Source organism: Chlorocebus sabaeus, chromosome 9 (genome assembly GCF_047675955.1).
Source record: "Chlorocebus sabaeus isolate Y175 chromosome 9, mChlSab1.0.hap1, whole genome shotgun sequence".
In the NCBI taxonomy this organism is placed as follows: domain Eukaryota; kingdom Metazoa; phylum Chordata; class Mammalia; order Primates; family Cercopithecidae; genus Chlorocebus; species Chlorocebus sabaeus.
Window position 1 is genome coordinate 135,388,781 of NC_132912.1, and position 18,477 is coordinate 135,407,257.

At 58.6% G+C, this 18,477-nt stretch overlaps 1 protein-coding gene across 1 annotated transcript in view; it reads right to left on the reverse strand.

Moving 5' to 3' along the window:
* The window catches only part of CFAP46 (cilia and flagella associated protein 46), a 143,577-nt gene that overhangs the window by 7,312 nt on the left and 117,788 nt on the right, over positions 1–18,477 (reverse strand). The window contains exons 50-57 of the mRNA XM_038010269.2: positions 16,170–16,240; positions 16,011–16,071; positions 15,900–15,935; positions 15,478–15,580; positions 14,489–14,601; positions 12,517–12,598; positions 11,987–12,067; positions 10,036–10,487 (exon numbers count right to left, since the gene is read on the reverse strand). Of these exons, the coding sequence (XP_037866197.2) occupies positions 10,036–10,487; positions 11,987–12,067; positions 12,517–12,598; positions 14,489–14,601; positions 15,478–15,580; positions 15,900–15,935; positions 16,011–16,071; positions 16,170–16,240 (999 nt within the window). The remainder of the gene's footprint in view (positions 1–10,035; positions 10,488–11,986; positions 12,068–12,516; positions 12,599–14,488; positions 14,602–15,477; positions 15,581–15,899; positions 15,936–16,010; positions 16,072–16,169; positions 16,241–18,477) is intronic.

An 18,477-nucleotide genomic window follows, 5' to 3' on the forward strand; every position in this document is an offset into this window, starting at 1 on the left:
TCGTTTTGTTTGTTTGTTTGTTTTGTTTTGTTTTCTGTGAACATGTCTTGTTTTTATTGATAAAAACAACAAAGCACACGATTTAGGAAATGCCTCACAGGCACTCGCCTCGCCAGGCGGAGCAGGTGCTGCCTGAGTTCCTGGAAGTTCTGGGACCAACCCTCAGGCACAGTGGGTTCTGGACGCTTCTCTTGATGCTGGGGACCTTGAGTTCAGGGAGATTTGAGCTTGTTCCCAGCACTCTCAGGGGTCACATGGTCTGACCAGGTTCGAAGTCACAGTCAAAGACCCCGCCCATGATGGCAGTGGAGGCCACGCTGCACCAGGACGTCGGGTCACCCAGCAGGCTTCTGGTCCCCAAATAAGAACACCTGGAGTCCTTTCCATAAACCCAGGGCCATTTCACTCCTGAGATTTGCTCTGGGAACGTCTGGAGATTCGAGGCAGCTTCTGAGCCACCTTGGGGCGGCGACAGCACCTCCAGGTGAATGAAGAGATGCAGCCTTGGCAGCGGGCAGGTGGCAGTTTTTCTCCTGCTGGCATCCGCTGTGCTTTGTGGGACAGGCTGGCCCTTCTCAAGGCTGCTGCCTCATGCTCTGCAGGTAAACCTTTCGGTTCTTTCCACCCGCCAGAGTCTGAGCCACGGCGACAGTTAATTCCTGGGGTTCCGCAGGGAGCTCCCCTGGGTCCTTCCCTGGGAGCTGTCGAGCATGAACCCAGGTATGCCCGGCCTGGTCCCGGGCCCTCAGCCTCCTGACGCCCCTGTGCCTGTTCTCGCTGGCATGGCATGAGTGTCCACGCCGGGCCAGCAGCGCAGGAGCTGGAGGCTCCGTTTCAGGATTTCTGTGGTGGCAGATGACAGGAATGAGGTCCCTGCTGGTGGCAGCGGATGGGGGTGCAGAACTGCCTTTTTGCTGTTTGCCTGTTTACCCTTTTTGTGCCCACGCCACAGTGGGAGCCGCTACACCCGGGGAGGCGCTGGAACGCGTGTGGAGTCAGAGCCTGCTGCTGCCTGGTCTCTGGGTGCCGGGGCCGCCATTCCTTCAAACCATGGGGTCCTTGCAAGCTGGCGCCTCCTCAGGAACTTGGAAAGACAGGAGATCGTCATCGTCACAAGAGACCAAACCCTATTCTGCTAAATTCGAGGGAAGCCACAAGATTGCACAGGTTTTTCATAATGATCCTTCCACAAAGGACTGCCCGATGCTTCATCGCACGTCGCTGCTTCTGCCACGGTCAGCATCCCCGCGGGACTGCGCTGTCCGCCTCGAATTCGAGGGTCTTGCAAAGCTGGTAAAACGGTGTGTTTTATGAATAGGAAATATTTCTGTGATCAAGCTCATTAATATAACTTGTCTACCTTTAGGGAGAGTGAAACAGATGATAAATAAGCTCTATGAACATTTTTTTTTTGGTGTGAGTTTTTTTTTTCCATTTGGCTTTTAGAAATTATATTAATGACTTGTTTTTATATTCAGATAAAGTAAGAAAAAATTTAAAATTTAAAAAGTACTCCTTGTACCATAGGTACGTTGTTGGCTCTGGGTTTTTTTTTTTTTTTTTCTTACTTGATCGCTAGGTTATAAGATAAGGAGGAAAAACTGACTTTTAGACAAACTTGACAGTTTTAATACCTGTATGTCATTGTAAGAAAAAAGCTTATGTAATATTTTTAGTCAAGATGACTCTTCAGACACATTACACTGGTTGAATAATTCTGGTTTAACACGGCTCCGTGTCTCCTCTCCCCGGGTCTCTCTGGCACGCGGTTCAGGTCTGCGTGGTCTTGGATTATTCTCTCTTCCACAGCCTTTCCTGCCTCCCCCAGCGTCCTCCACCTCTGTGACGTGACGGAACAGTCCTGTTAGGAGATGTGTTTCTCGGTGTGACCCGGAGGTGGGCCAGGGAGGCTGGCTGGGCGCGGTGGGGGCTGAAATCAGGCTGCAGTCGTGGCCCGAGGCCTCACACGCCCTGATTGGGATTCCAGGGTGGGCACAGCTAGGAGGAAGCCTGGGGTCACAGTGGCTCACAAGCCGTATGGGGTGGGCGGAGTGGGATCGTGTGTGGCTGTGGAGTTCGTTGCAGGACTGGGCTTGGAAGGACCAGGGCCATTTGGTGTTGGGCCCTGGTTGCTCCAGGCTCTTGCTCAGTGGGCTAAGAGAAGGGTCCTGGGAAGAAGTTGCCGTCCTCTGCGGCGGGAGAAGGGGAGGCTTCCGGCTGCTCAGGGGAGCTGCGGACCCATTCCTGCCATGGCCCTAGAGCACGCCCCCCGGTGAGGCTCTGGGCCAGGGCTTGTGTGGGATGTGGGGAGTACCGGACTGTGGGGCCTCCTTGGAAGAGGCAACCCCTAACACAGACGCCAGTGGGGAAGCAGTTCCACAACTTCCTTGCCAGACCCGCAGGCCACACGGCCACCTTCGACGCACCGTCCCACGGCACAGGCGGGCAGGGGGTGCACAGGGCCGGTAAATCCCACTTTGGCCAAGACCAGCGCCGGGATTCCAGCCCAAGTCATGTGGCTTGGTGCTCACTGGAGAGGAGAGGAGGGAAGGTGGTGCCCAGTGTAGGCCCTGACCTGAGCCCGGGACGCCTCGCCTGGGCCTGTTGTATTAGTCCGTTTTTATGCTGCTATAAAGAACTGCCCGAGACTGGGTAAAGTATAAAGAAAAGAGGTTTAACTAACTTACGGTTCCGTGTGGCCGGGGAGGCCTCAGGAAACTCAGTCATGGTGTCAGAGGGGACTCCTCTGGGTGGCTCAAGGGCCATCTGGGGGAGTTGGCTGGAAACTGGAAGGGCCCCTCTCCCTGGACTGCCCAGCCCTGGCCAGCCTGTGGGGTGCGCAGTCAGGTACTGACCGATGGGGAAGCACACACTCCCCAAGGCCCTGTTTGGAGGCCCCCGTCTTCCACCCGGATCGGAGGCCCCCGTCTTCCACCCGGATCGGAGGCCCCCGTCTTCCACCCGGATCGGAGGCCCCCGTCTTCCACCCGGATCGGAGGCCCCCGTCTTCCACCCGGATTGGAGGCACCCATCTTCCACTCGGATTGGAGGCCCCCGTCTTCCACCTGGATGGGCCACAGGCTCAGGACACAGAGCCTGGCCTTGCGATATCACACACCCCCTCGGCACCTGGCCTTCCTGAGGCATTGCGGGCGAGTGACTCGGGACGGGCTGCAGGGCCTGGGTGGGGCCCCAGCTTTCCCCCAGCCTCTGGCCTTGGGGCCCCCAGCACAGGGCCAGCCAGGCTGAGGTGGTACTTCCGACATCAGAGACCCTGGACACGGGGTAGCTGTGCAGGCCCCTCGTGGCGGGGGCTGGAGCTCTCCGCGGTGGGGGCGGTGCCATCTCTCCGAGGTGGGGGTGAGGATGTCTGAGATGGGGGTGGGGACGTCTCGCCGCAGGGGGGATGCAGACACCCCTGCCCAGTTCTTCTTTCCACATTCATGTCTTTGCTATGGCTGTGCCCTTCTGCCTCCCCAGGGAAGCTGTGTAACCAGAACAGAACCTGTAGTTCCTCTTGCTGGACCATCCCCTCTGCAGCCTTGCTCATGTGGGCTGGTCCTCTGTCCACAGTCCCCCTCATTCCTCTCCCTGTCGCCTGGTCTCTCGCCCGGGTCGGAATTCCTGGATGAACAGGACAGAGCGGCCTTGGGAACCACACTCGTCACCCCTGGAAGCAATTATGGGACCACAGCAGCCTCGGACAGCAGGCCCAGGCCCCACCCTCGAAGCCTGTGCAGACCTGCTCTCAAGGACTCTACGCTGGAGGGGGAAATGCGGCTCTGGGACCCCTGCTCCCACGTGTGGTCCATATGGTCCTGTGGTCCCACAGCGTCCATAGGATCAGGTTCTCTGGTGAGAACTAAACCGGGGCGATGCTGTTGCTCACTCATGTTTACGGAGTCTGAGGTGAGCTAGTCAGGACGGGAAGCTTCTGACCCCAAGAGCATTGAGGACCCAGGCTCCTTCCAACTGTGGCTGTGCCGTCCGCGACATGTAGATTTCACCTCATAGTACCTCATGGCTGCCAAGCTCCAGCCATCAAATTCCATCCCAGCCTGCAGACAGGAAGGAAAAAGAGCAAGCGTTTCCTTTTATGGACGTCCCTTGAACCAGAACTTAGTAAGATGGCCACACGTGTTGCAAGGGAGACTGGCCATGCACCTGGCCGGGAATGGGGGTTCTATTTCTTTTTTTTTCTTTTCTTTTTTTTTTTTTTTTTTTTTTTTGAGACGGAATCTCCCTCTGTTGCCAGGCTGGAATGCGGTGGCGTGACCTCGGCTCACTGCAACCTCCACCTCCCGGGTTCAAGTGATTCTCCTGCCTCAGCCTCTCCAGTAGCTGGGACTACAGGCGCCGCCACCACACCCAGCTGATTTTTGTATTTTTAGTACAGACGGGGTTTCACCATGTTGGCCAGGATGGTCTTGATCTCTTGACCTCATGATCCACCTGCCTCGGCCTCCCAAAGTGCTAGGATTACAGGCGTGAGATTTCTCAGGGACACTGGGAAGCTGGCCGCACACCTGGCCAGGAATGGGGGGTCTGTTACTAAGGGACCTGGTTCTCTCTGACTCCCATTTCTTCAATCGGCAAGAACAGGGCCCAGGGAGAGGCACAGGATTCTGGGAAGTCTCAGGCCCTGTCCCTGCAGGGCTGGGGCTCAGTGTTGCGGAGAAGGGAGGGGAGTGGCCCCTACAGCCCAGAGAGCAAAACTACTTGTGATGGAGCCACTCCCCTCCCTTCTGAGTGAGTCCTGTGGCCCCAAGCCCTGAGGCTCTCCCTCTCCTAGGGCTTGATATTGGTGGGGGGCTGCCTCACCCCATTGTAGGTCAGCTAGTATTTAGGCGCTGAGGTCTCCAAGCTCCTCAAAGTTGGCAGTACATTCTGGGGCTGGGATTCCCAAGAAAAATCTTTTTCAAGCCCCTTAAAAGGCCCCCCAGGACAGTCCTGGGTCCAGCCTTCTGCCCTCAGGGTTGTGGGGTACGGGCTCTGCAGGGGCCTCCAGCCTAGGCCTCAAGAGCCTCCTTCCAAAGACGAGGTCTCCTGGGGTCAGGGGTTGTAGGGACCCTCCCTGGTCTCTGCCCCTTGGGATGTTGAACACCCTAAGTCCCTCCAGCACCCCGACCCCACCCAGGCTGGACTCAGGGCAGGGCCAGAAAGATGGGCAGGTCTGGGTGGGCCCCAGCCGCAGGCAGCAGGTGGAGTTCAGCCGCGTCCCCATTATCTTAACCCATCTCTTGCCTCTTGTCACAAAGAATTAAAATCCGTAATAAGAACATGTAAGAGCTCCCCATAATTGTGTGGCCATTAGCCGACTGCACGGGGTGTCAGTCTAGCCATCTCACTCCGGTCCCAGTGAATTGTGATAAAAATGTCAAACAATTAGATTATATTGGCCACTAGCACAGTGATGAGTAGCCAGGCAGGCGTGTCCCTCGAGTCACCCTAACAGTAGGAGTGGCTCTGCGCCACGCTAAAGCCACTCCAGGACAGCAGGACGGGCCGATGGGGGTCAGCACGTCGGCCCAGCAAGCGGGAGCATCCCAGGAACCCACGCCCCAGAGGGGCAGGGGAGGGTAACCCCTGGGAACAGGACAGAGGTGGGGGGCCCAGGCCCCTCTGAGGGTGCAGAGCCCTGAGCTCAGCAAGGAAGGGCAGGGAGCTCCCAGGGCCCAGCCCTGCACGTGGGAAGGGGGCTGGGAGGGGGATGAGCAGCTGACCGACCCCAGAGCCTCAGGTCCACCCACTTGCCCGGGTCTCCACGGCCCTGTCCCCACGGCGCTGTCCCCACGGCGCTGTCCCCTCGCAGGACTCTCGCTCCTCCTGCCCTTCCCAGGAACCACGGCTGCCTTTTTTTCTTACAGGTGAAGATGTATTGGAAATTGATTTCTGTGTTGGAAATGGGATAATTAAACTGGTTGTTTCCATCTTCATCATCGTCATCATAAAAAGAGGACAGCCGGGTGAGGCTGGCGTGAGGTGACACCCACGTCTCGCACGAGGGAGCATTAATTGAATACAAATGGCCTCTCCTGGAGTTGCTGAGTTATATTTCAGAGATATGGGATAATGATGCCATTTAATCATTTTTACAAGATATAAAATTACTGGCTCCTCTGGGAAGATCATTAAGGAAAACAATTGTTCACAGCAATTGAAGATAGAGTTTTAATTATTTAACACAGAAATTAAACTATTAGAGACCAGTGTTGGATGAGGCAACTTAATAGAAATTTATATACAAGCATCTGTGAACATTTTAGTTTTATTAACCCGCCTAATTCCTTCATCCAAATCCGTCTGAAAGGTCTCTTGGCTGTGCCTATAAGCCGCGGCCCAGAGCCCCTGTGTTTCCGGGGAGGACAGCCAGGGCGTGGCTCAGGGGACAAACCGGGAGCTCCAGGAACCCAAGGGCGCCAGGACAGGCCCCCAGGCTGCAGGGGAGGGCCTGAGGCTGCCAAAGCAGGGAGAGGCGGAGTGGGGTAGGGGTCAGGGGGCGGCAGGTGCACCTGGGGATTAAAAGAGGAACGACTGCAGGGTGCTGGCCACACCTTTTGGCCTTCCCTCGGCCTTTTGGGTGGGAACTTCGGGGACCCACCTTCCAAGCTACACGTGTGTGACCCCAGTGGGTATGGGACGGGGAGCACCAGCTGTGCCCAGGCCCCCCAGCCCACTCTGCTGTGGCGCAGACCTGATGGGGCCCTGTCGCCCCACCCTGTCCAGAGAGGCCCCCTCCGCCAGTGCAGTGAGGGGCCGAGGCTGCGTTCCAGAGACGGGGCTGCCGGGACTCACACTCCTTTAGAGGGTCCTTGCCAGGTGCTTGTCGCAGGGTCAGGGGCGCTTTAAACGAGGACTCGGACTTGACCATCTCCAAGTGGGGAAGCTGGGAAAGGTACTAGAGACACAGCACAAGCTTCACTGTGCAGGAACGGAGGCTGACGGGAGCCAGAAAGGACCCCTCAACATTGCCGTCTGGTGTGGCTTTGGGTGCGCGCTATGAGGGAGCGCTTCCTAAAAACCCTCGTTCTAAATGTGTAAACATTTTCCATCTGTCAACTAATAAATGGACATTTTTAGAGGGTGGAAGAACTGAGGGCACCAAATTGGGCAGCTAGTTAGGGGTGCCCTCCACCCACCTGGGACCCGAGCGGGACGAGGCCTCGTGGGAGGGAATCCCCAGGGCTGGAGGGAAGTCACCTCGCCCAGTACGCAGTCAGGAAGCTGGGGGCGGCCCCCAGCCTGGGCACAGTGAGCCTCACCTCGTGCTCTCCCGAAGGCCTGGGCCAGGTTTCCAGCTGCTTTCCAGGGAGAAGATGGGGCTGCCGAGCGTGTGGCCTGGGGCCTGTGCTCACTCGGTCACTGCCCAAGTGGGGACAGCAGTGCAGGAGGGTCCCTGCCTCGCCCATCCCGAGGGAGGCCTGGGCTGGGGGCCCGCCGGCTGGTTTCGCATCTCCTGGAAGTCCCGGCCCCCACAGTCCGAGTGATTTCTGCAGTGTGCTCAGGGCCTGCAGGCTGAGGGCTGACACTGCGAGACCACCCTCCGTCCCCCATCATCTCCAATAAATTCCAAGCCTTCTGCTCTTGCCTTATAGTTTTTAGGGTTACATAAATTTCACTGATGCAATTTTTTTATGCTTGAATATATTACAGAATGCCACTTCTGTTATGGAAGTTAATTGATAACGTGATTTGTTATGTTGCTGGGACATAATTCAGAAAGTTATTTTAAAGCCTGTGATGCATGGAACAGCACTCACTGTTTAATATTTCTCACATGCGTGGACACAGCGCAGGGTAAAAAATGTGGTACTGCACGGATGAAATATTTCCAGAAGCTTTTATTCTTGTTGTTTGGGTGGGCGCCAGCAGCTCCATAGAAGGGAACCCATATTTCCAGCACAGCTCTGATTTGAATTTATTTCCTGGTCATTAGTTAGCTTTTTTTTTTTTTCCTAAACTGAAACAAGTATGTGTATATATTTGAAAAAAGAAAAATCAAACAAAAAAGGGAAATCACACATAACCTTTCAATATTATCAAAGATGTGCATTTAAAATTTTTATGTCAAATTAATGATAGATTCACAGGAAGTTGCAAAAACGGTGCACGGCGCCGCATGTCCGCTCCCCGGCTTCGCCAGCGATGACACGGCACAGCTGCAGCAGGCGGCAAAGCCGGGACGTGAGACTGGTTCACGCTCTCGGTGAACTGCGGGTGCCGTGGTCTGTTTTCACCGCTTGTACAGGCGTTCCTTCCTCAGGTAGGGATGGGCGTTGCTGCCACAATCAAGACACACAACTGGTGTGTCAGCCGCCGGCCCCCGTGCCAGGCGCACTCACTGTGCAGTGCTAGAGCTCGGCCGCTCTGAGACACTCTGCAAGCCGCACCCTTCCATGGGTGAAGCTGCTGAGGCTGGCTTCGTCTTCAGCCCAACTCCCGGAGGTCTGACCGGGCCGGAGCCACCATTCCTTTGCTTCTGTTGCTGGGCAGTGTTAACCCCGAGTGGACAGAGCAGGGTTTGACCGTTTGCTTGTGGATGGACACAGGATTGCTATAAACACTCGTGTGTGCATTTCTGTGAAAGTGTATTTCCCGCCCTCTGGGCTAAACACCTAACAGTGCAGTTGCTGGGTTTCGGCTTGACAAGAATCAGGTAAACTGTTTTCCAAAGAGGCTGCACCACAATGTGTGAGAGCCCATTTCCTGGTGTCCTCACCAGCATTTGATGTTATCCTTATTCTTTTTTAAATTCCAGCTATAGGAATAGGTACATAGACCTTTTTTTTTCTTTTTTTCTTTTTTTTTAATTTGAGACGGAGTCTTGCTCTGTCGCCCAGGCTGGAGTGCAGTGGCACGATCTCGGCTCACTGCAAGCTGTGCCTCCCAGGTTCAAGTGATTCTCCTGCCTCAGCCTCCCGAGTAGCTGGGACTACAGGTGAGCACCACCATGCCCAGCTAATTTTTGTATTTTTAGTAGAGACAGGGTTTCACCATGTTGACCAGGATGGTCTTAATGTACTGACCTTGTGATCCACCTGCCTCGGCCTCCCAAAGTGCTGGGGTTACAGGCGTGAGCCACTGTACCTGGCCCATAGACCTATTTTGGGCAATTTTGGGGCCACCTGTCCTGACCCAGCTGTCTGGGCTCTCTTTGGCCTGGTGTCAGTGCCCCGCAGCAGCTGGATGGGTGCCCAGCTGTGCGCGTGGGCTCCACGGGCGCCGTGTGGGCAGGAACGCCTTCAGCAGACCCTTCCCTCCCTCACGGCGCGTTGCCCCTGCTGCCCCATCAGACATGGAGGAGATTCTGCGGTTGCACAGGCAGCCTTGGCCTCACGTGACTCCTGCACTGAGCTCCTGTTGCCCAGGGCGGGAGGGGGCTGCCCCTCTGCCTTCACATTTCAGTTCCCAGGCTGAAGAAACAGCCCCACGCAGAGGGCAGGCAGGAGCGCCGGCGGGAACACGCGAGGCTCGCCCGCTGGCCCTTCAGGGCTTTCCTGGGCCTTCTCCTGTTCTTGGCCAGAGCCCATGTGTGTGGCCAGAGGGCGGGTCCCCAGAAGACTCTGCAGGCCCCATGGTCCTCCCATGGACCCCCAGCCCCCACCCATCTGGCTGAGGTGGAGAGACAGACCCAGAAGCTCAGGAAGGCCATCTGGAGGCACCTTTCCTCCCCCAGAGCCCCTGGACGCCGCAGCCACCAGGAGTGTGCGCGGAAGAAAAGCATCTCCTTACGAGAAGCTCTGCATGGTGCTTGCTGGCACAGACCCCCCGCCCCGCCACGAGCCTCCTTGTTCTGGAAGGTTCCTTCTGAGGGGCCCTGCACATGTGCAGGGGACGTGGCCTGGGCTGGAGTGAGCCCCGCCCCCACCTCCACGCTGGAAAGCTGCTGGGTTCAGGGGGCGCATTTCTCGCGGGCCAGCGTCCCAGAAGGTGCTGGGCCAGGAGCCCCCCACCCGGAGCCTCAAGTCACAGAAACCACACACAGCGACTGGCTTTTGTTGTTCACTGAAACACTCAAATCAAAAACAGGCTCACAGTCCAAACAGTGCTTCTGGTCTGAGCAACTCAGCACTAGTGCCCGGTGCAGCGCTGAGAGGCTCCGTCTGCTGGGGCTCTGAGCCGTGCACCGGGCACCTGGAGACCCTGCCGGGGGTGCCTCACCCCAGGGAAAGGCGGTTTTGCCGGAAGTCACTGGGGAAGGATCTCTGGCTGAGGCTGCACCGAGGGCTGGGTAGAGGCCCAGGAAGGGGAGAGAGAGCTGGGAGCTGGGGATGGGAGCCAGGAGGTGGGGGTGGGTTGGTAGAGGGGCAGAGCCAAGGGCAGAGGCAGGTGCTAGGGCCACAGCAGCTGACGGGAGGCAGGTCCAGGCCTGTGCTAGCCAATGGCGTGGTGCGGCAGCCCGTACAGGACCAAGTTGAGCGTGGTGGGGAGTAGCTCGGCGCTCTGGAGCAGCAGCAGCTTGTCCTTCAAGGTCTGAGAAGCCTCGTCTGTGGAGAAAGGGGCGGGAGCTGTGAACCCTGAGGCCCCGCAGGACGTCCAGCCCGGTGAGGGCCAAGGCACAGGCGCAGAGAGCGGCGGCTCCAACTGAGGGCGCTGTGGGGAACACACTGCCATTCGCCAGGCCTCCCAGGTGCCCCCACCACCCACACCCCTCCCGCACCGAGGTGTCCAGGCCCGCACAGCCGGGGGATGGCACCAGGACTGGACCTCCTAACCCGAAGCCAAGTGTCCCCCCGCTACCCCTCGGCCAGGCGAGCTGCTCTGCTCGGGGGGCGCCCATCTAGGGTGTGGCTGCAGCTTTAGCAGGGTTGCCTTGCAGGGAGCCGCGTCCTCTGCCCCTTTTGAACAGTGTCAGTCACCCGGGCTCATGCCTGCATTGCAGGGACCAGAACTTGCAGGTCACCACTGAGCAACAGCAGCTGAACAGCTGGCCTGGCTCTGCCCTTTCCTGATTCCCCTGCAGAGCACCGTGTGGGCCTCACACCAGCCACACCACCGCGGCATCCGTGTCTGCAGCATCCGTGTCTGCGCCCTGCTCTGCATTTGCAGGGATGAGTGTGGGTTCCGTCCGCCTTCCTCCTGCCCCTCGCTCCCGCCCTCCCCCGACAAGCAGGGATCCTTGGGCCCGGCATCCCCGGACCGTAGACCGCGTGCTCTTTACACGATAAACTCCTGGTGAGCAGTGGATACTGAAGGAATTGTGGGAAGCCTTCTTAGTCAGGGCAGACCGCCCCTTCCATGCACTGCTGGGCACCTCAACTCAGGGTCCCGGGAAGCTCCTCTGTGGCTCCTCCCGCCTCACCGTGGTGGAGGGTTTGGCTGACTCTGAAGGATGGCTGGGTGGGGTTCCGCCTGTCCATGTTTGAGAACAGACTATGTCCCATGCCCCTTCCTGACTTTTGCCCTGTGAGGCCCAGAGAGGGACGGGCGCTGGGTGCCATGTGACAGGCAGGGCCCAGAGAGGGACCGGCGCTGGGTGCCATGTGACAGGCAGGCTGCTCTCCAGGAGGCCAACGGGGCACACCCCTCAACCCACGCATGCCTCTTCCTGGGCTGGGACTCCTGGCCATATCCAGAGGCCGTCGGGCACTGTGGTGAGGCTGTCGGCCCCTGCCAGGCACAGCTGCCTCCTGGATTTCCCACCGGTTCCCAGAGAGCCCTGGGCTCGAGGGGATTGTGTGACTGGAGCTGTCAGCGAGGAATCAGCTGTCTGACGAGCGTGATGCTCTCCCTCTGGGCTCTGGAGCCCCGTGGCGTTGTGGGCCGTCGCTGCCACCGTGGGGGGCTGGGCAGGGCAGAGACGCCGGCAACTTCCAGGCAAGCACAAGCCCTCCCCCTTCCCGGCTCCTAGTTAATGTCGGGAGTCCCAGGTCCCCACAGAGAAGCGGAGACACCTGTCCCCGCAGGGCTGTGGGGTGCACATGCCCCACGGGCAGCGGCTGCAGAGGGTGCTGAAGGCTGCGGGGTGCAGGCCGCCCCCCCCCACCTTGGTTCACGGCCTCCTCGCCAGTCATCTTCTGAAGGAGGCGCACCGTTTCTCCAACCGGCTTCCCGACGGCCAACAGATCTGGGAGAGAAGCGTCCCCTCAGGCAGGCGTGGACACCCTGGCAGCCTTGCTGAAGGGGTGCGGGACAGACCCGGGTGCCCGGGGCCCACGCACTTTCCCACAGGACGCTGGCCCGCAGCGCGTTGTCCTGCAGCAGCGTTGGCCACTGGTTTGCCAGGATGCTCTTGACACCCACCAGGCTCAGCAGGATGGCCTCCTCGACGGGCTCCTCCAGGGACAGCTGTGAGGCGCTGTGGAGACCCGGCTCCCGTGGGCTGGCGCCAGGGGCCCAGCCGAGTCGCCCCCTCCCCATGCACACCTCACCAATTGCTGGAACGCATGTGCGCCCCGACAGCTCTCGCCGTTCTTGAAACCCGCCCCTGCAGGCCCCTGCTCCCTCGTGGGTCCCACGCCCATCTGACTTCGCCATCCTCAGCACCCCGCCCACCCACTCCGAGCAGCCAGGCACCTCCTGTGCTCCACGGTCTCCATGTGCCGCCTCAAGCTCTGGTAGGACCGCGCCAGGTCCAGCAGGACCGCCACCTGGCACTCTGCCGGGGTGGGAAGGGTGGGAAGGGCGGCTCAGCAGCCTTGGCCCGACACGGGGAGCAGGGGTGGGGGTGTGGGCGAGTGGGGCCTGCACCCCCAGGGCGCGATAGGGCATGGCACGCTGGCCACTCACTTCCAGGCTCTGACCTCATGACCGTCAGGTTCTCTGCAGGGACCCCCTGGCCACAGTGGACCTGGCCAGCCTCAGGAGCCCAGGCCCTTCACAGCCTCCTCCAGGTGCTTGTGCTGGGCAACAGGGAGTGTGGGAAGCCCACCTGGCCCCCCAGCTTCCTCGGCGCCCGCACCATGCCTGGACGCCCTGGCACCCCACATGAATGAGGTGTATGAGGTGGAGCCCTCCCCAAGGACGGAGGGACGGGCTGCTGGGGGGCAGCTCTGACTGGGGGCCGATGTGAGGGGCCACGTGTCCCTGTGTGGTGCAGACATGGGAGGCTCCTGGGATGCAGGGGAGTCCTGGGCACTGGGGATGGGTTGGTCACCCTGGCCTGGGGCCTCCATGGAAGCAGGGACCAGGGGCCAGTGCAACCCTGGGCGTGCCTGCTGCGGGCCCTGTGGGTGCCAGGGGATGGCTGCCCACTTCCACTGGCAGCCTGGCCGTTCCTGCTGAAAGGACCCCCAGCTGCGCAAGGCCGAGGCTGCGGGGGAGTCGGGGGAGCCCTGGCGAGGCCTCTTCTGCTTCACTCACTGCCTCGCTTGGAGTTAAACTTTCAAAGACGCCCGTTTCTAACTCCACCTAGGATGGGCTTCTAGTACCTCTGAGGCCAAGGCCCAGGCTTGCAGAGCAGAGTGGGGGTCCTGCTTGGCCCCACCCAAGTGCAGGCCCCAGGTGCCAGGTGCCACGGGACAAGGGTCCACACACCTGCTCTGCTCCATCAACAGGGCCCACATACCTCATGGGGGGCACAGCGCCTCCCAGGTCCCTGAAGGGCTCCCGTCAACCCCGCACAGTGGGGTCATCAGCAACCCCACCAGAGAAAGTCACAGCGAGTGGGCCGGCCCCGCAGAGGGGGCATCCAGAGGGGGCATCCCGGTGGGGCTGCAGCCACAGGAGCTGAGTCTGAGTGGTGGCCTTGGCACAGGGCTGAGCCACGCCTGTCTCCTGAGCACTCGGCCTGCAGTGTCGAGTGGCCGCGCCTCTTGTCTCCGTCAGCGCCACCCTCAGGCCGTGGCATGTGACGGGGTGATGTGCCCCCACGCATGTGCTCTGCTCATGCCATGCCCCCAGCCTGCTGTGCCATCCCCACCTCCTGCCAAAAGCCCCCTTGTGCTGGAGCTCCTGGGGTGTCACTGTGCCGGGCACGGCAGGACCACACCTGGAAGCCCCTCCACGGCTGGTGGACAGTGAAGGGGAAGGCAAGGTCCCAAGTGCCTATGATTAGACTAGAGGAGCCCTGAGGGAGGGGCTGTGACCAGTGAGGTCCTGAATTGCCCACCCCAGCCTTCCTGGGCTCCTGGGCCCAGCACTGACTCCTGGCCTGCCAGGTCTGAAAAGCCGGGCTGGGCGGAGTGGGGGCACTCAGAAATGAAGGACGGGAAGGCCAGAAGCTCCTGTGGCTTCCACGTCTGTGTGGGCCAGGCAGGGGGAGCAGGGGTGAGCAGAGGTCATCCACCTGCAGACAGGAGGGGCTGCGGCCACAGAGGGTGGGGGGCAGGTGGGGGCTGCGGCCACAGAGGGTGGGGGGCAGGAGGGGGCTGCGGCCACAGAGGGTGGGGGGCAGGTGGGGGCTGCGGCCACAGAAGGTGGGGTCAGGAGGGGGCTGTGGCCGCAGAGGGTGGGGGCAGCACCAGCAGGTTACAGTGGCCCTGCTTTGTCCTCAGGCGGATTTGTGCTGTGCCCCTGGGGGAAGGGGTGCCAAGAGGACCCCTCTCACCTTGCAAGTTCATGGCGACCAATCTCTCCACTAATATATGGGACAGGAAACTCTCCATCCCATAGAAGAAGAAGCCGTTGCAGCTGCCCAGGGCCTGCTCCCACTGGGCCTGGCTGCAGAGAGAGGAGAGCGCGGGTCAACAGTGCGCAGGCACCTACGCCAGACCCCACCGTGGGTTCTTAAAGCAGGCCACATCCTGTGTGGTCCACGCCTGTCCCACTTGTGCGTTCAACTGAACTTTCTTTCTTGTTCCCAATGCCCACACCTCCCTCCTCTGTGCTCTGATCACAGGGGTTCCGTCAGAGCCTAGTCAAGGGGACCCCCCCACGAGCACTGACTTCTGTACTGGAATGAACACCCTCCCCGGGTGGGGCTGGCTGCGGGAAGTGTGGGGGCTTTCCCAGTGGCCCAGCATGTGGAGGTCAAGGCACCCCCAGTACTCCAGGGAGACAGTGGCCAAACCCGGGTTCCCTCCTTCCATACAGGACCCCAGCCTTGCCCCTGCAGCACCCCCCTCTGCACACACCTGCCCTTGCACACACCTGCCCCTGCAGCCTCGCCCCTGGCATGGAGCCTGTGACATAGAGCGACCCCTCCCACCTGTGGCTCTCCCTGGTTGCTCTGGTTCCTTGCTAGCTGCTTGTGGACACCTCTGGACCACAGAACCCCGAGGGCATCTGGGGGGCAGAGTCTGCGAGTGGTCTCTGGAGGGTCTGCAGTGCTGGTGGTGAAGAGGCAGCCCCTGCTGCTGGACCACGTGCTATCGGTGACCCTGGGGGCCCCAGGTTGCCATCTGTAAAGTGGGGACAGTGCCCCTCGCCCAGTCTCTGTGAGGACTCAAGGAGCTGGGTCTGTCTCAGCATCGCATGCTGCACCTGGTGGGACTTGCAGGGCAGACCCAGGGAGCTGGGGGTGGGGGGCAGTGGCTCCCCGCTGGACCCTCGAGACCTGCCACACTGTAAACGACTCCTGGGAGCCCAGATCCGAACCTGGGAAAGTGCTTGCTTCCCAGATGTCCCACCCATCGCGAAGTGAATGTGTCTTGGAATCTTTCCAAAATGTCTTGGGTGACGGAGACAGGAGTCAGCATTTCTGCAAGGAGAATGGGGTGGATACAGACCACGGTACTTCATCAGACACACGTGTGCAGGGCCGGGGCCCTGGGGAGGGGTCACGGTGAATGCAGGCGGATGTGTCAGTGCCCTGCCATGCCCTGTGGGGTGATGGTAGAACCAGGCCAGCCGAGAGAAAACCCCAACAAATTAAAATATTTAAAGCCAAAACAGGGCAAGTACATGTGCAGATTTGGGAGCCTCGAGGAGTGGGGCACCAGCTGCTGCCCACGACTGCAGGGTGGCAGGAGGCCCGAGGCTGGCGTGTGCCTGAACAGGGAGCCCTGTGCAGCACCCACCTGGGCCCTGGGCCTCCTCGTATGGGTCCACGATGACTGGATCCTGGTCAAGGAGAAATGGGAGCACAGGGTGGGGTCTCGGTCCCCCCACTGGGGCTCATCAAAGGATACACTTGAAGTTGTCGGAGTCGACTATGATGCAGTCAGCGGGGATGGTCCGGGGGACGCTGCCCTGCAACCACAGAGCAGGGTCACGCCAGGTGCAGGGGCCCGAGCCCGACCTCCAGGTGTGCCCACCAGCCCGATCCCCCACCACAGACCCCCACCTACCTTCCTGCCCTTCTTCACTAGGCTTCTCTTTTTGGGGTCTCTGCTTCTCCCCTCCTTTTTCACGCCACCTTCTGTTGAAGACAAGAAAGAGGCAGGGATGTTTGGCAGCAGCTCGAGGCAGCCGTCCGGCCACACTGTCGGTTAATTTCATGTTATGCAAATTTCACTTCAATGAAAAAACACAAGTTGTGAAAACAAGCAATTTTAATTTTTGTGAAGTTGACATGGCAATAACTTCTGAAATGCAAAGGTTCACAGGGTTGGGGAAAGTCCTCAAGGAAGAACCACTCTCGAAAGGCTCCAAGGCCCACCTGGCTGCCATTCACACACCCCACTGGGCACTCACCAGTGTGCCTGCCGTGCCTGGGCCCCTCACTGGTTCCAGGGCCTTCTGTACAGGGATTTACAACCGGCCCCTTTCTACACGAACACTTTCTTTTGTAGGCTCTGCATAGACAGCCATGTGCCTGGGAAGGATGGCCACTTCCCTCCTGTTTGTGCCCCGTCTTTTCTTTCCTTTCTGTGTGCCTATGTTGGGGCCTCCAGCAGACAGCAGAATGAATGCATGGATGGGGCTCACTGCTTCACCCCCTTCAGAGAAGCTGCTTCTAAGGGAGCCCCATTAAGAAGGAGGCTCTCTCTAGCTTTTGATGGATTTCTTTATCAGGATGGGGCATTGCGTTCAGTTCCTGGCTCACAAAGTAAATGTGTGCGTTTTATCAAATGCTTTCACCCTGCGCTGACTGAAATGCTCACACGACTGTTCTTCTGGGACACCTGCAGTGTTTTAAGGTTAAACTGGGGCCGGGCACAGTGTCTCACGCCTGTAATCCCAGTGTTTTGGGAGGCTGAGGTGGGACGATCACTTGAGCCCAGGAGTTCGAGACCAACCTGGGCAACAGAGTTAGCTCCTGTTTCTAAAAAACACCTAGCTGGGAATGGCGTCCTGCATCTGTAATCCAGGCTATTCGGGAGGCTGAGGTGGGAGGATGGCTTGAGCCCAGGAGGTGGAGGCTGCAGTAAGCTGTGGTTGTGTCACCGCACTCCAGCCTGGGTGACACCCCAGGCTAGAAGTGGGAGCGAGACCCCGTCAGGAAGTGGGAAGAAGGGGAGAGAAAAGGCTAAACTGAGTGATGACAGCTTATCTTTTTATGCATTTTTTGTGCCGTTCTGGAGCATCTGGGAGGAGTTAGGCTGGCTTAGGGAAGGATGGGAGGAGCTGTCTACTTTTTCTGATACTGGGGAGATTTATCTAATGCTGACATGATTGTTTCTTGACAGTCTGGCAGAATTCAGTGGAAACATGGAAAAAAGGATATATTTTTTGTGGGCAGACTTAAATCCATCGATGTGCTTTTTTATTGGTTATGAGACTATTCAGGTTTGCTTTCTTCCTGGCATCTCAAAGTGTTTTCTCCTAGTATTTTGTCCTTGCTGCCCAGGGGTTTTGCTACGTTGGTTCAAAGTTGCTTGGAGACTCCCACATTCTCTGGTCGCCTCTGGTGTGCCGTCAGGGCTGTGTCTCCTTCCGTTTCCGGCTTTCTTGGCTGCTCTTCTCTGTGGCATCGGAGATGTTTCCTCGGCGTCATCTTGGCTGCTTTCTGCACGTGCTCCTCTGCTCACCCTGAGATTATTCTGCCTCCTTGCTCTGACTTCTTCTTTTTTTGAGACGGAGTCTCGCTCTATTCCCCAGGCTGGAGTGAGTGGCACCATCTCGGCTCACCGCAAGCTCCACCTCCCGAGTTCACGTCATTCTCCTGCCTCAGCCTCCTGAGTAGCTGGGACTACAGGCGCCCACCACCATGCCCAGCTAATTTTTTGTATTTTAGTAGAGATGGGGTTTCACTGTGTTAGCCAGGATGGTCTCAATCTCCGGACCTCGTGATCCACCCACCTCGGCCTCCCAAAGTGCTGGGATTACAGGCGTGAGCCACCGCACCTGGCCAACTCTGACTTCTTAAATCAGGTGCTGAGCTTCTGAATTCCTGGTGCTTTTCCTATTCTAACATTGACATTTATAGCTGCAGTACCTTCTAAGTTATGTTTAGCAACATCTCGCTAGTTTTTGACATTTCCATGATCATTTCATTTCTTCTGAGTCTCATGAGATATTTAGAAGTGTGGTCTTGAATTTTCAAGTGTGTGAGGATGGAAAAAAGTCTGCCTTGGAGAACTGCTTTCCGCCCGCCTCACACTGGCCTCAGGTGTGGACTGTCTGCCAGCGTCTGAGACACGGTAGGATCTGCTTCTCAATTTTGTGATTATTCCCAGCGTAGCTGAAAAGACTGCAAATCTCCACTTTTGAGGC